General features: G+C 39.8%; 1 protein-coding gene across 6 annotated transcripts in view; it reads left to right on the top strand.

Moving 5' to 3' along the window:
• Hipk3 (homeodomain interacting protein kinase 3) overlaps window positions 1-12256 on the top strand; it is a 67125-nt gene extending 54869 nt beyond the window's left edge. For 3 of the 6 annotated variants that reach the window (XM_059261029.1, XM_059261033.1, XM_059261031.1), the window contains exons 6-17: window positions 763-947; window positions 2138-2297; window positions 2663-2786; window positions 6759-6880; window positions 7079-7206; window positions 7293-7454; window positions 7613-7675; window positions 7946-8236; window positions 8477-8617; window positions 10642-10877; window positions 11154-11281; window positions 11703-12256. In XM_059261029.1, the coding sequence (XP_059117012.1) occupies window positions 763-947; window positions 2138-2297; window positions 2663-2786; window positions 6759-6880; window positions 7079-7206; window positions 7293-7454; window positions 7613-7675; window positions 7946-8236; window positions 8477-8617; window positions 10642-10877; window positions 11154-11281; window positions 11703-12179 (2217 nt within the window). In that variant the 3' untranslated portion in view covers window positions 12180-12256. The remainder of the gene's footprint in view (window positions 1-762; window positions 948-2137; window positions 2298-2662; window positions 2787-6758; window positions 6881-7078; window positions 7207-7292; window positions 7455-7612; window positions 7676-7945; window positions 8237-8476; window positions 8618-10641; window positions 10878-11153; window positions 11282-11702) is intronic. The other 3 variants (XM_059261030.1, XM_059261035.1, XM_059261034.1) reach the window with 3 other exon arrangements.
• Window positions 12257-12527: the final 271 nt, after the last annotated feature.

The raw sequence follows: 12527 nt of genomic DNA, 5'->3' as shown, positions 1-12527 counted from the left end.
GTTTTTGTTTTGTCTTCAAGAGGAAAATGAACAGGAAGACTTCTTTTCCTGTCGTAGTAGGAATTGGTCTGTGTTTAGTCAATAACATTTGGGCTGGTGAGATGGCTCAGTGGGAAAAAGCATCGGCCATGTAAGCCTGGTGACCTGAGTTCTCTCTCTGGAACACATTTAAAGGGAAGGGAAGAACCTAGTCCATAAAGATGGACACACACACACACACACACACACACACACACACACACACCACCCCACACACTCAAGACAAACACACACAGAGGCTTACACATACACAGAGATACACACACTCAACACAGTTATACACACACACTCACACAGAGATATAGACAAACATTCACATAGACACACTCACTCATTCACAGTAATAATAAAGTGGGTTTTTGTTTTTGTTTTTTGTTTTTGTTTTTTGTTTTTTTGAGACAGGATTTCTCTGTGTACTCCTGGATGTCCTGGAACCCGCTCTGTACAGCAGGCTGGCCTCAAACTCAACAGAAATCTTCCTGCCTCTGCCTCCTGAGTGCTGGTATTAAAGGTGTGTGCCACCACCGCCCAACAAGTTTTTTTCTTAAATTTCCCACTTTGAATCCTGTTTGTTACCTCAAAAGATTTTGTAGGTTTTTGAATTTCAATTCTTTTTGTGTCAAATAACTAGTTGCTTGGAATTTTTTTAAGATGTTAAATTTTAACAAACCCTTCTTTCTATGGCTTATCTTTATTTGATGGCTTGAAACTTTGATATCATAGGTGAACACAGTGATGGATTTGGAAGGAAGTGATCTTTTGGCTGAGAAAGCTGATAGAAGAGAATTTGTTAGTCTGTTGAAGAAAATGTTGCTGATTGATGCAGATTTAAGAATTACTCCAATTGAGACGCTGAACCACCCGTTCGTTAACATGAAGCATCTTCTAGATTTCCCTCACAGCAACCAGTATGTCACTTTATAACCTTTCATGTTTTTTTTTTTTTTAAATAATGGTAGGGATATAGAAAATCAGTGTCTTCACTAAACATTAATAAACCAAGTCTAAAGAGACAGAGCTAACCTGGCTGAGGTTGCCTAGACTAGTATATGGCAGAGTAGAGTTAGAACACAGTTTGAAAGGCTGGTTCCACTCCTGACCCCAAGTGTCACACTGAAAGTGGGAGTGTTCCTGCTGGAGCAGTGAGGGTGCGGAGACGCAGGTTGGAGGTCACTCTGAAGTCAGTCCCGTTTCTGTTTTTGCTGGCCCTCTCTGGGTCCTGTCCTTTTGAGACCTCTAACTCTGTTGTCTGTTTTCCTTATGTATCTTCTGATTTCTTTCTTCTCTTGCTCCTCTGAGTTCTAGAAGGAAAGTGGGGTTTTATGGGTTAGGAAGGCCTTGTCATTCTGAAGGCCTTGTCGGCTGCCTTAAGTAAAATTTGTAATGTTTTCGTGGTCTTTCTGGATTGGCAAAGGTAATAGAACCACGTGACATCAGAGCAGAAGAAAAGACTGTTCTGGGGGAGGAATGGACCAGCAAGAGGCGAGTAAGAGGAAGGGGCATGGGAGAGAGCAGGAGGGCAAGGAATAAAAATGAAGCATAACGATTCCTACGTGTGCAAATGCCACAGGGAAACTCATCACTTAAAAGAGTAATAAACACTCCCCCAACTTAAAGCAACTTAACTACTATTTTAAAAACAGTAATGAAAGTCATTATGTGAATGAATCAATATTCATTATTGTGAAATGCCCTTGTATTAGTATTTTATAAAACCCAGGTATACTTCCCTTAAACACTGAAGATATTCTGTGGATTTCCATAAATAACCACTTTGAAAATAACATCCTAATGACATTCTTGGTATCATTAATATCATTTGTCTACTAAAATTTAGGACAAATTATATAAAGTAGAGATCATTAAATTATTATATACCAATCAAAAAGTGTATAGTACTGCCTTGCTCTCTTAAAAATCTTACCAGCATCATGTATATTTGCTTTAATATTTTTCTTATAGAAATTTCTGTTAGAAAAACTATAAGAAATAAAGTGCAATTCATAGAATTTATTCTTTTCCAAATAATTTTTCTTTTGTAGAGTAATCTTAAACATTTTAAATAACGTTACAATACTTTCCTCTTCTTCTTGTGCAGTGTAAAGTCCTGTTTTCATATTATGGATATTTGTAAGTCCCACCCAAGTTCATGTGAAACAAATAACCACAGTAAAATGTCACTCTTACGGCCGGTCGCGTCAAACAACACTGCTGCTCTCACGGCAAACCTGACCAAAATCGGGACACTGAGAAACCAGGTGAGAGTTTACAGTTGTTAGTACTCTTGCCTTCTGAGTCTCGCTTTGCTTTGAGATGCAGAAGCATCATGTGAGCAGCGGATGCAGTGAGGGTGAGCATTTAGTGTGTCTATTCTGTTATAGCTAAACCAAGTAGAATGTACCTTTTGAGTTCATTCTCTCAAACCTTCCTTCTCTGCTGTTAGGACCAAAACTCTATCAAAAATAGAGTTCACTGAACCCAATTTAAGTTGATCAGGCTGCTTTTTGTTCATTTTCTGGGTTCGTTTTTATTGTGGAATTATGATTGTAAGTGTGGATTTATAGTGTATTCGTAGCGACTGGAAGACTGCCCTGTATAATGTGGAGTCCACTGATTGTTTCAGGCATTAACCACATCTGCTCACTCAGTTGTGCACCATGGGATACCTCTGCAGGCGGGGACTGCACAGTTTGCTTGTGGTGATGCTTTTCATCAGACCCTGATTATCTGTCCCCCAGCTATTCAAGGTATGTTTTCATTTAGAATATAATTTAGGTGTTTTTTCTCTTTCTTTCTTTCTTTCTTTTTTTTTTTTTTAAAGATAAGTTCTCATTATGTAGCCAGGATGACCTGGTGCTCACCTCACCATCCAGCTGCCTCTGCATCCAGAATGCTGGGATTAAAGTCATGCACCACCACACCCTGGGCTGTGCCACCTGAAAGCAGCAGGCTGACCACAGAGAAGCCTCCAAATCTGTACCCAGCTTTGCCGCAGTGCTGTACAGTTTTAGTGACAGTGATTGATGTTGCATCAGTCACCTGGAAATACACTTGTGATTTTGCTATTTAGAAAGCCAATGAGATTTAACCTTTTTTAGCATTTATAAAGGAAAATAGACTAGAGAGGTGATATTATGGTCATTTCTATTTCTGATTTGTAGATTCAGAAGATTATTTGAAAAATTTAATTTGTCTTAATATTGAGTAATTTCTTAAAAAGTTTATTTTAACATTTCCCACACATAGTTCAACAAAACACCAAGAATATTTATGTTGAATTAATTGACTAGTAATAGCAGATGGGAAGCAGTTTTAGCTAGTTATTTTCTCATGTAGCTCTTCTTTCAGTAAGTGTATCTATAGTCATGATTTCTAAAAGACAGATACAGTCTGAGAAATAATGTCACTAGGTGATGTGGTCATTGTGAGCATCAGAGTATACTCACACAACCTAAGATGGCTGTTAATCAATATATCAACCCCCATCCCCTGCACCCCTTAGATTGAACTCAAGGCATGGTGCACAAATGCTAGGCAGTCTCTCTATCATAACGCTACATCCATAACTCCAATAATGCAATCTTAAGAGGATAGAAGTCTTAAGATGTCATTGTTGAGTGGCTGTTCCTAAGTGTTGTCACATGCCTATCACTACAGGAGGTGTTTATAACAACTTTCTCTCTGGTAACAGAAATGCTTATATTGATAGCATTTGCTTATATTGATAGCATAAGCATTAAACAAAATGCTTAAGTTGATAGCATTCTTAGAGATACTGTGCATTTGCTTGGTTTTTTTGTTTATTTGTTCATTTGTTTTTGAGACAGGATTTCTCTGTGTAGCCCTGGCTATCCCGGAACTTGCTCTGTAGACCAGGCTGACCTCGAACTCAGGCTCCACCTTCCTCTGCCTCCCAAGTGCTGGGACTAAAGACGTGCCACCACCAGAAACTTTTGCTTGTTTTTAACTATAAGAATTTCAGGGGTTGGGGATTTAGCTCAGTGGTAGAGTGTTTGCCTAGCAAGCACAAGGCCCTGGGTTTGGTCCTCAGCTCCAGAAAAGAGAAAAAAAAAAAAAAAGCCAGGCGGTGGTGGCACACGCCTTTAATCCCAGAACTCGGGAGGCAGAGCCAGGTGGATCTCTATGAGTTCGAGGCCAGCCTGGTCTACTACAGAGTGATATCCAGGAAAGGCACAAAGCTAGACAGAGAAACCCTGTCTCGAAGAACAAAAACAAACAAACAAACAAAAGAAGTAGGCTTTGGGGTTGGGGATTTAGCTCAGTGGTAGAGCACTTGCCTAGCAAGCACAAGGACCTGGGTTCGGTCCTCAGCTCCAGAAAATTTAAAAAAAAAAAAGAAAAAAAAAAAAGAATTTCAAACAGTCAAAAAATAAAAATAAAAAAATTTCAAGCATGAGAAAGTTGAAAAATACTATGTCTTCCATTTTAGATTCAATGAGTGCTAATATTTTATACTATATTATACTCTTGGTGCATGTACTAGAGAAAGTGAGCGGTATACTTTGACTTCTTGCTTAGATATTCTTATAGTCTATGTCGGCAAGCAGATTTTTTTGGTTCTGACCAGTCTTTTCTCCTGTGTCGAAGCCATGTGAGGGTCACCCACCTGCATTGGAATAGCTGTGTTTTTCAGAGCCTGTCATATATTAATGACGTAAGAGACTTAGGAGATATATTTCAGTGTGATAAGACAAATCTTTTATCTTTTTATTTAACTTAAAATTGTTATGGAATAACTTTGTATATTTGTTAGCAAATATATGAATGGCTTAAATGTAGTGTTTGCCCAAGACATGGTCTTAGCATCTCTAGAAACTCAGTGTTGGTCCTTTTGTTTGTCTCTTTGATTTACTCTTCATTTTGGAGACATCATCTGATTCTGTAGCCCAGGGCAGCCTTAAGCTTGAAATCATACTGCTTCCACCACACAAATGCTGGGATTTCAGATGTGTGCCACTACACCCAACTCTTAATTAACCTTTGTACCTAGTTTTCAAGTATTAAAACAATTCTAATCATTTTTGCTAACTTAACTCTAAAAAATTAAGATCTTAACCAACTATTGATTTTGATCAAAAAGGTGATAGGAAGAGAGGAGATACAGAGAAGTGAGCACTGCTGATGGGGCCCTTTGTGGACACAGAAAATAGAGCACATTGACAGTAAACTAAATGTCTGTGGAAAATAAACAGGAAACAATAATGTCTTCTTTATGACTAGCACTTAACAATAGAGTTATGAAATAAAAAAATTAGGATTTTTTTAATCGAAAAAAACTAACAACTGCAGCATTTTATTCCTTATGACTAAAGAGAAACACTTAACATCACTTTCACTAAAAAAAAAAAAAGAAAGAAAAAAAGAAAGAAAGAAAAAAGAAAGAAAGAAGAAAGAAAAAATTCTACATTACACAGCCCTGTGCCATTGGGCTGAATTTTAGCTGTTGAGATTACATTGCATAGTGATAGGATCCTATCTTAGTTTGTGTAAGTATACTCTAAACTATTCACATAGCAGACAGATTTGTCCAATGATGCATTTCTTAGAAGGTATCACATCATTAAGTGATGTACCAGTCTATAATGAAATTGATTGCTATAAAGTTTGGAATATGATATAGAGAATTGATTATAGGTTTGTTTGTTTTTTTCCCTGATCTTGGGGCATGTTCCAGAATTTTTATCTCAAAGCTCCCAAGTTGGGTGTGACACTGCTTAATACTTAAATTCAGTATTGTAAGAGTAGTTATTTGGGTGGTGGTGGCCACACCTATAATCCCAGCACTCAGGAGACAGAGACTAGAGGATCTGTGAGTTTGAGGCCAGCCTGGTCTACAGAGTGAGTTCCAGGACAGCCAGGGCTACACAGAGAAACCCTGTCTTGAAAAACAAACAACAGCAACAAAAAGAGATATTTACAGAGTGGCTTGTGATAACAGTGAAAATATTAACAGTGACATAATTAAATGGTCATCAGTCCTTCCTATGTCATTTTATTTATTTATTTTTTGAACCAATTTATAAAAGTGGTAACATTTGTGCTGTAGTGCTAGCAGCTCTCTACCAGGAACACCAGTCCATCATTTTATATGGGGTAAGGCATTGTTGGATCGTCAGATTAGGCAGTAGAGTGGTTTTTGCTACTCCTGTGGAGGCTGAAATATGGTAGCAAGTATATAAATCTATGTGATTCAGAAACCCCCCAGTATCTGTCCATTAATTGTGAAATATACACCCCCTTTTGGTGAGAAGTGTGTGAGGTCCCGACAGTTTTGAAGAAATGGTATAGGCATAGGGAAGAGTTTGTGTAAAAGAAGCACGTTTCTTTACCAGGTTATTATGAAGATCTTGAGCCTCATCACATCTTTCTAGGCCCTGGTCACAGTAGAAAAATGGAGAGGGAAATAAGGCCACAGTAGCAAACTTGAGATGGAAATGAGAAGTTGCAGGAAGAAGAAAGGATTCTGCTTTGAAGCACATTTTAAAAAAAGATAAAGTAATTTGGCATCAGTATTTGAGGAAAAAAATATCACAAAACAGATAGGAAACACCCATCTTCACTAATAGATTACTTGGTTATTTTTATGTAGAAACAGGCATAATCTGAATCAGAATTTAAACCTTTCATACATTTAAAGTAATTTTATAAGTTATGCAAGACAGCTTTTTTTTCTAGTGAATGACTGTTGTCTTTCCCAGGTATCCCTGCAGCGCATGGTAAACCCACCAGTTACTCCATACGGGTAGACAATACAGTCCCACTTGTGACTCAGGCCCCAGCTGTGCAGCCGCTGCAGATCCGACCTGGAGTCCTGTCACAGGTTGGTCATAACTGAGTCTTCCTGTCCATGCGTGCTCTCCTTTTTTAACATAAATACAACTCGTGTGTCCGTTCGGACTTCTGGGAAGTAGTGAGAGTGATGTGTGGGGAGGCAGTAATTACTGGTTGTTCCTTAACTGTTGTGAATTTGGGACGTGTTATTTGTACCTTTGTTTTATTGGGTTGTTTTTGGATGCAGCAGACCTGGTCTGGGAGAACACAGCAGATGCTGATACCTGCCTGGCAGCAGGTAACACCCATGGCTCCTGCTGCTGCAACACTCACTTCAGAAGGATTGGCTGGGTCACAGAGGCTTGGAGACTGGGGGTGAGTCCAAAGCAGAACGTCCCTGTGAATTATATGCAAAACAGATCACAGTAAAAAGGATTCAATTTTCTAAACTTGCTCCACAGGAAAATGATTCCACACAGCAGTCATTACAACTCGGTGATGCCACAACCTCTTCTAACCAATCAGATAACATTATCGGCCCCTCAGCCTATCAGCGTGGGCATTGCACATGTTGTCTGGCCTCAGCCTGCCACTACCAAGAAAAACAAGCTGTGCCAGAACAGGTTGGTATTAGTGTACCTTAACTTTCCTCTGCAATTTGAAATTAGGCTTTGAAATAAAATTTGCATGTACACTAAAGGGTCACTCTGTTGTGTTCAAAAATGACCTCTTCTGTAGCCTTTATACAAACACTAAGCCGGCTCCCTTCTTAATTTCTCAGAGGTATTTTGGTAAAACTAATGGAATGGGAGCCAGGAAGAGAGGAAATAAATGCTTTCAGTTGGTAAGATTGTCTTTATTGCCCTTTGATTATTATCTACCTGTAATATAGCAACTGTAGACATTCGGATATCTCACATACAAAAAGTATGTAAATGTAAACTACAACAATATTTTAGAAATAATGTTTTATAATTCACAAAACTCTTGGTATCAGTGTGTTACATCCATGAACTCGTGAAAGTTTGCTTTGTTTGGTTTTACAAAATATCTTCAAGAAATATCATTTCTCTATTTTGATTATAGAGATTACAAATTATTTCTTTGGTTGCAGGAGTAATTCATTGCAGAATACCAATATCCCACATTCAGCATTTATTTCTCCAAAGATAATCAATGGGAAAGATGTTGAGGAAGTAAGTTGTGTAGAAACACAGGACAATCATACCTCAGAAGGAGAGGCACGGAACTGCCAGGAAGCGTCTGTCAGACAGGACACTTCTGTTTCAGACAAACAGCGGCAAACCATCATCATCGCCGACTCCCCAAGTCCTGCCGTGAGTGTGATCACCATTAGCAGTGACACCGATGACGAAGAGACCTCACCCAGACATTCACTCAGAGAGTAAGTGCCGGATGCTCAGCCTTCACAAGTAGTGGTCACCCTCTGAAGTACACGGATCACCTTTTGGGGGCATACTCTCTGTCAGTGTCCATAATATAATTGTAGCCCTCTATCTGAATTTCTAAGTTTGGGTCCAGGGAGCTCCTTCTGAACTGTTTCCTGCCTTTCGGCACTGTAAAGTTTGGCTGGTTTGAGGATGTCTTCTCACTCTTGACCCACGCCTCCCTCCCTCCTCACTAGGTGTAAAGGTAGTCTAGATTGTGAAGCTTGCCAAAGCACTTTGAATATTGATCGGATGTGTTCACTCAGCAGTCCTGATAGCACTCTGAGCACCAGCTCCTCTGGCCGGTCCAGCCCGTCCCCTTGCAAGAGACCGAACAGGTAAAGGAATTTTAATAGTAGCTTGTTGTAAAAGTTGAGTCTGCTAAAAGCCTCATTTCTTGTGTCATGTGTAAGTGAGTGTCTGCCAGACAGTGATTGCTCTTTTTCACACAGGCTTTGAACTACACAGTTTTGTAAGCTTATGGTTTTAGTATTCATTTTTTTTCCCATTAAAATAGCTCCAATTTTTCCATTAAAATAGCTCCAGTTTGTGGTGGTGCATGCCTTTAATCTCAGAATTTGGGAGGCAGAAGCAGGGGATCTCTGTGAGATCAAGGCCTTCCAGGGTTACATAGTGAGACCCTATCTCAAATAAACAAACAAAACCTTTCATTTAAAATTAAAGTACTAGTACATTTTTGCATGAAGAAGCACTTGGCCCACTCACAGAGCAGCCGCTCTGATTTTTCTCTCAACCGTTAGTAACTGATTTGTCTGCCTCCTTTGGTATTCCTTGTGGGGGCATGCAGTGCCTGAAAGAGCGTTTCCTGACCAGCACAATGTGCTAACATATTGAGAGATAAGCCACAACAGTTTTTTTTGCAGGGAGGTGTATTGGAGAGAGGATTTCTCTGTGTAACAGCCCTCGATGTGCTGCCTGTCCTGGGTCTCGCTCAGTAGACCAGGCTGGCCTCAAACTCACAGAGATCCTCCTGCCTCTGCCTGCCAAGTGCTAGGTTAAAGGTATGAGATCACACTTGGCAGCCATAACAATTTTTTATGAAATATTTTGATTTTATATTATAAAAATTGGTGACAATATTTGAAAAGGATTTTAAAGTTAGTGGGTTTTTTGTTTTTTTGTTTTGTTTTTTTTTTTTTGTTTGTTTGTTTTTTGAGACATAGTTTCTCTGTGTAGTCCTGGCTGTCTTGGCCCTCACTTTGTAGGTCAGGCTGGCCTCGAACTCAGAGATCCACCTGCTTCTGCCTCCCAAGTGCTGGTACTAAAGGAGTGTGCTACCATACTGGACTTTAAAGTTGTTTGGTACGTTTTCCTTCCTTTTAGTCAGGAGCTGTGGTTGGAGTACTTACTAGCCAAAACTCTGCAGAAGACGTAAACAGGCTTTCTTTAATGAAATGCATCTTCTTATAGGTTGCTTATTGTGTTGCTTAAAGTCAACACATACAAAAATGTACACAAAGCAGCTACATAAAAATACACACATAAAATGGTCATAAACATGGACATATGCATGTAGGTTTAAGAGTAAAAAGAAAGTATACATATAAGAAGAGATGCCTCACATTGTTGAGACTGAAATGAATGATTAAAACAGACAGTGATGTGGAAATCCCAGGGAGTGGGGTCTTGTGAGGGCTGAGGCGGTGGGAACAGTGGGATTCAGGACTTGGGGTTGAAAGCCCTTTCAGGAGGACACTTAACCTTACAGTTGGATCTGAATATGCAAGTCCCTAGTTCATGTGTTTGTACATCTCGTCCAGGTTATCTAGAACAACATTTTGTTTGTTTCTGTTTTTTATGCTTATGTGTATGTATTTGTGCGTGCGTAAACATTTGTGCATGTGCCTCTGGAGACCCGAGGCCAATGCTGGCTGTCTTCTTTAGTTGTTCTCCACCATGTTTTTGGATCTCGTACTGGACCTGGATCCTCACCTATTTGATAGACTAGCTGGGCAGCAAGCTCCAGGGCTCTTCTGCCTCTGCCTCTGCCTTGCTGTGTGTGCTCAGGTTTTTATGTGGGTGCTGGGATCCAAACGCAAGTTCTCATTTTACCAATTGAGATATCTTCCTAGGATCTAGAACAGTACTTCTTATCTTAAAGAATTATAAAGAAGAAGTTTATGAACTATTATGATGGAGCAAATGTGAAGGAAAGGAGAAATAGTTAAGTACCCAAAGGGTATTCCTGAAGTGGAAGAATTTGGATTATCTGCCTGATTAGACTCTGGAAATACTGTGGGGAAAAAAATAACATTGGCCAAGGACAAAATATATATAAAATAACTGAGCATGTCATTAGTGTGCTAGAGACTTTTAAAAATATAACCGTGTTTTCTTGTAGTATGTCAGATGATGAACAAGAAAGTGGGTGTGAGACTGTGGATGGCTCCCCAACATCCAACTCCTCGGGGCATGACAGTCCATTCGCAGAGAGCAGCTTTGTGGAGGACACTCATCCAAACACGGAGCTGGGGACTTGTGCTGGCCCAGAAGCCAAGCCAGCTGTTGGCACTGCTGTGGAGCCACCAGTGGGAATAGAAAGTGGATTGAGTGTCGATGAGCACATGGCAAGCACAGGTAAACTGAGTTCCCTGACTGTCCTTTAGTGGCCTGAATTTAGATCGTCAAAGGTCATCTTTGGATTCTCATCGTGACCCTGTCGTATCTATTACACAGAAAACAAAACCAAAAACAACTCTTCACATGTCATCCGCATGACTTTCTCTTTACCTTTTAAATTAAGGCTCTTCAATCACTGTTGTGTAAAATCTGTAAGCACATGTCTAATTTTCATTAGAGAAGCAGAAACCACAACTCTGTAATTTGTATGTGTGTGGTGGATATTGTTGCCAGATTCTACATGCCAGCCATTAATAAAAGGACAGCCTGCCCCTGGAAAGCTGAACCAGCCTTCTGCCTCGGGTGCTCGTCAGCAGAAACCCACATCAGCATTCCAGCAGCAGCATTTGAACTTCAGCCAGGTGTGTTCCTGTGTGCATTTGTAGGCTTGTGGGATTTATGCTTAGTGGTTATTTCCTTTTACCTTATTGTTTTAGTTTTTGATTTTGTGTATGTGTGTGGTATGTGGTGTGGGATGAGTGTCTGTTGAGCAGGATATTGGGAATAATTATGTCATGGGATTCTTTTGGAATTTAATAAAATGGTATGCATGAATTGCTTTACATTAAGTGCTATATATAAATTGTAGGGATTAATAACAGATAACAGTGCTAGCTGGAAGTGGTAACAACTTGTAAGAAGTAGGAAAGTATTAATGTGTTTCCTTTTCCTTAGTAAACTAGACTCTGAGAGGTTCATTGTGAGCTGCCAGTCACAGTCGCTCTGGTCTTTACTTTGATCTCATAGAATGTGCTGTTCAGTCATGATTTTCTTTGTGATCAGGTTCAGCATTTTGGAACCGGGCATCAAGAGTGGAATGGAAACTTTGGGCATCGAAGACAGCAAGCGTATATTCCTACCAGTGTTACCAGTAATCCATTCACTCTTTCTCACGGAAGTCCCAACCACACCGCAGTACATGCCCATCTGGCTGGAAATACGCACCTCGGAGGACAGCCTACTCTCCTTCCATACCCATCATCAGCTACCCTCAGTAGTGCTGCACCAGTGGCCCACCTCTTAGCCTCTCCGTGTACCTCAAGACCTATGTTACAGCATCCAACTTACAATATCTCCCATCCCAGTGGCATAGTTCACCAAGTCCCAGTGGGCATAAATCCCCGTCTGTTACCATCCCCAACCATTCATCAGACTCAGTACAAACCAATCTTCCCTCCACATTCTTACATTGCAGCATCACCTGCGTATACTGGATTTCCATTGAGTCCAACAAAACTCAGCCAGTATCCATATATGTGAAAACTCAAAACCAGTATATTGAGGAAGCTCAATGATATAAACGTTTGATTAAAAATAAAAACATGGTATTTAATAAATATTAGCCATGGCACAAGAAAATTATTTTTGAATCATGTAGACTTGGGTGCAATTTAAACAACTTTGAGCTTTAAAAGAACTCTCACTTTTAATGTGTTTTGCACATTTGGTATAACTTGTCTTTGGTCATGTATCTTCTTACGTAGTAACTCTAGACAGGTGACTTATGGGAGCAGAAGTCCAGTTTTGCTCCTGCTATTTTTTATAAAATTGCCTTCTAACTAGTGCAAGACACGTCCACATTTGGGAAGCCATTCTGTGTCTAGACTT

Source organism: Peromyscus eremicus, chromosome 4 (genome assembly GCF_949786415.1).
Source record: "Peromyscus eremicus chromosome 4, PerEre_H2_v1, whole genome shotgun sequence".
In the NCBI taxonomy this organism is placed as follows: Eukaryota; Metazoa; Chordata; class Mammalia; order Rodentia; family Cricetidae; genus Peromyscus; species Peromyscus eremicus.
The sequence above is the reverse complement of the archived record's forward strand: the minus strand, read 5'-3'. Positions and strand labels throughout refer to the sequence as shown.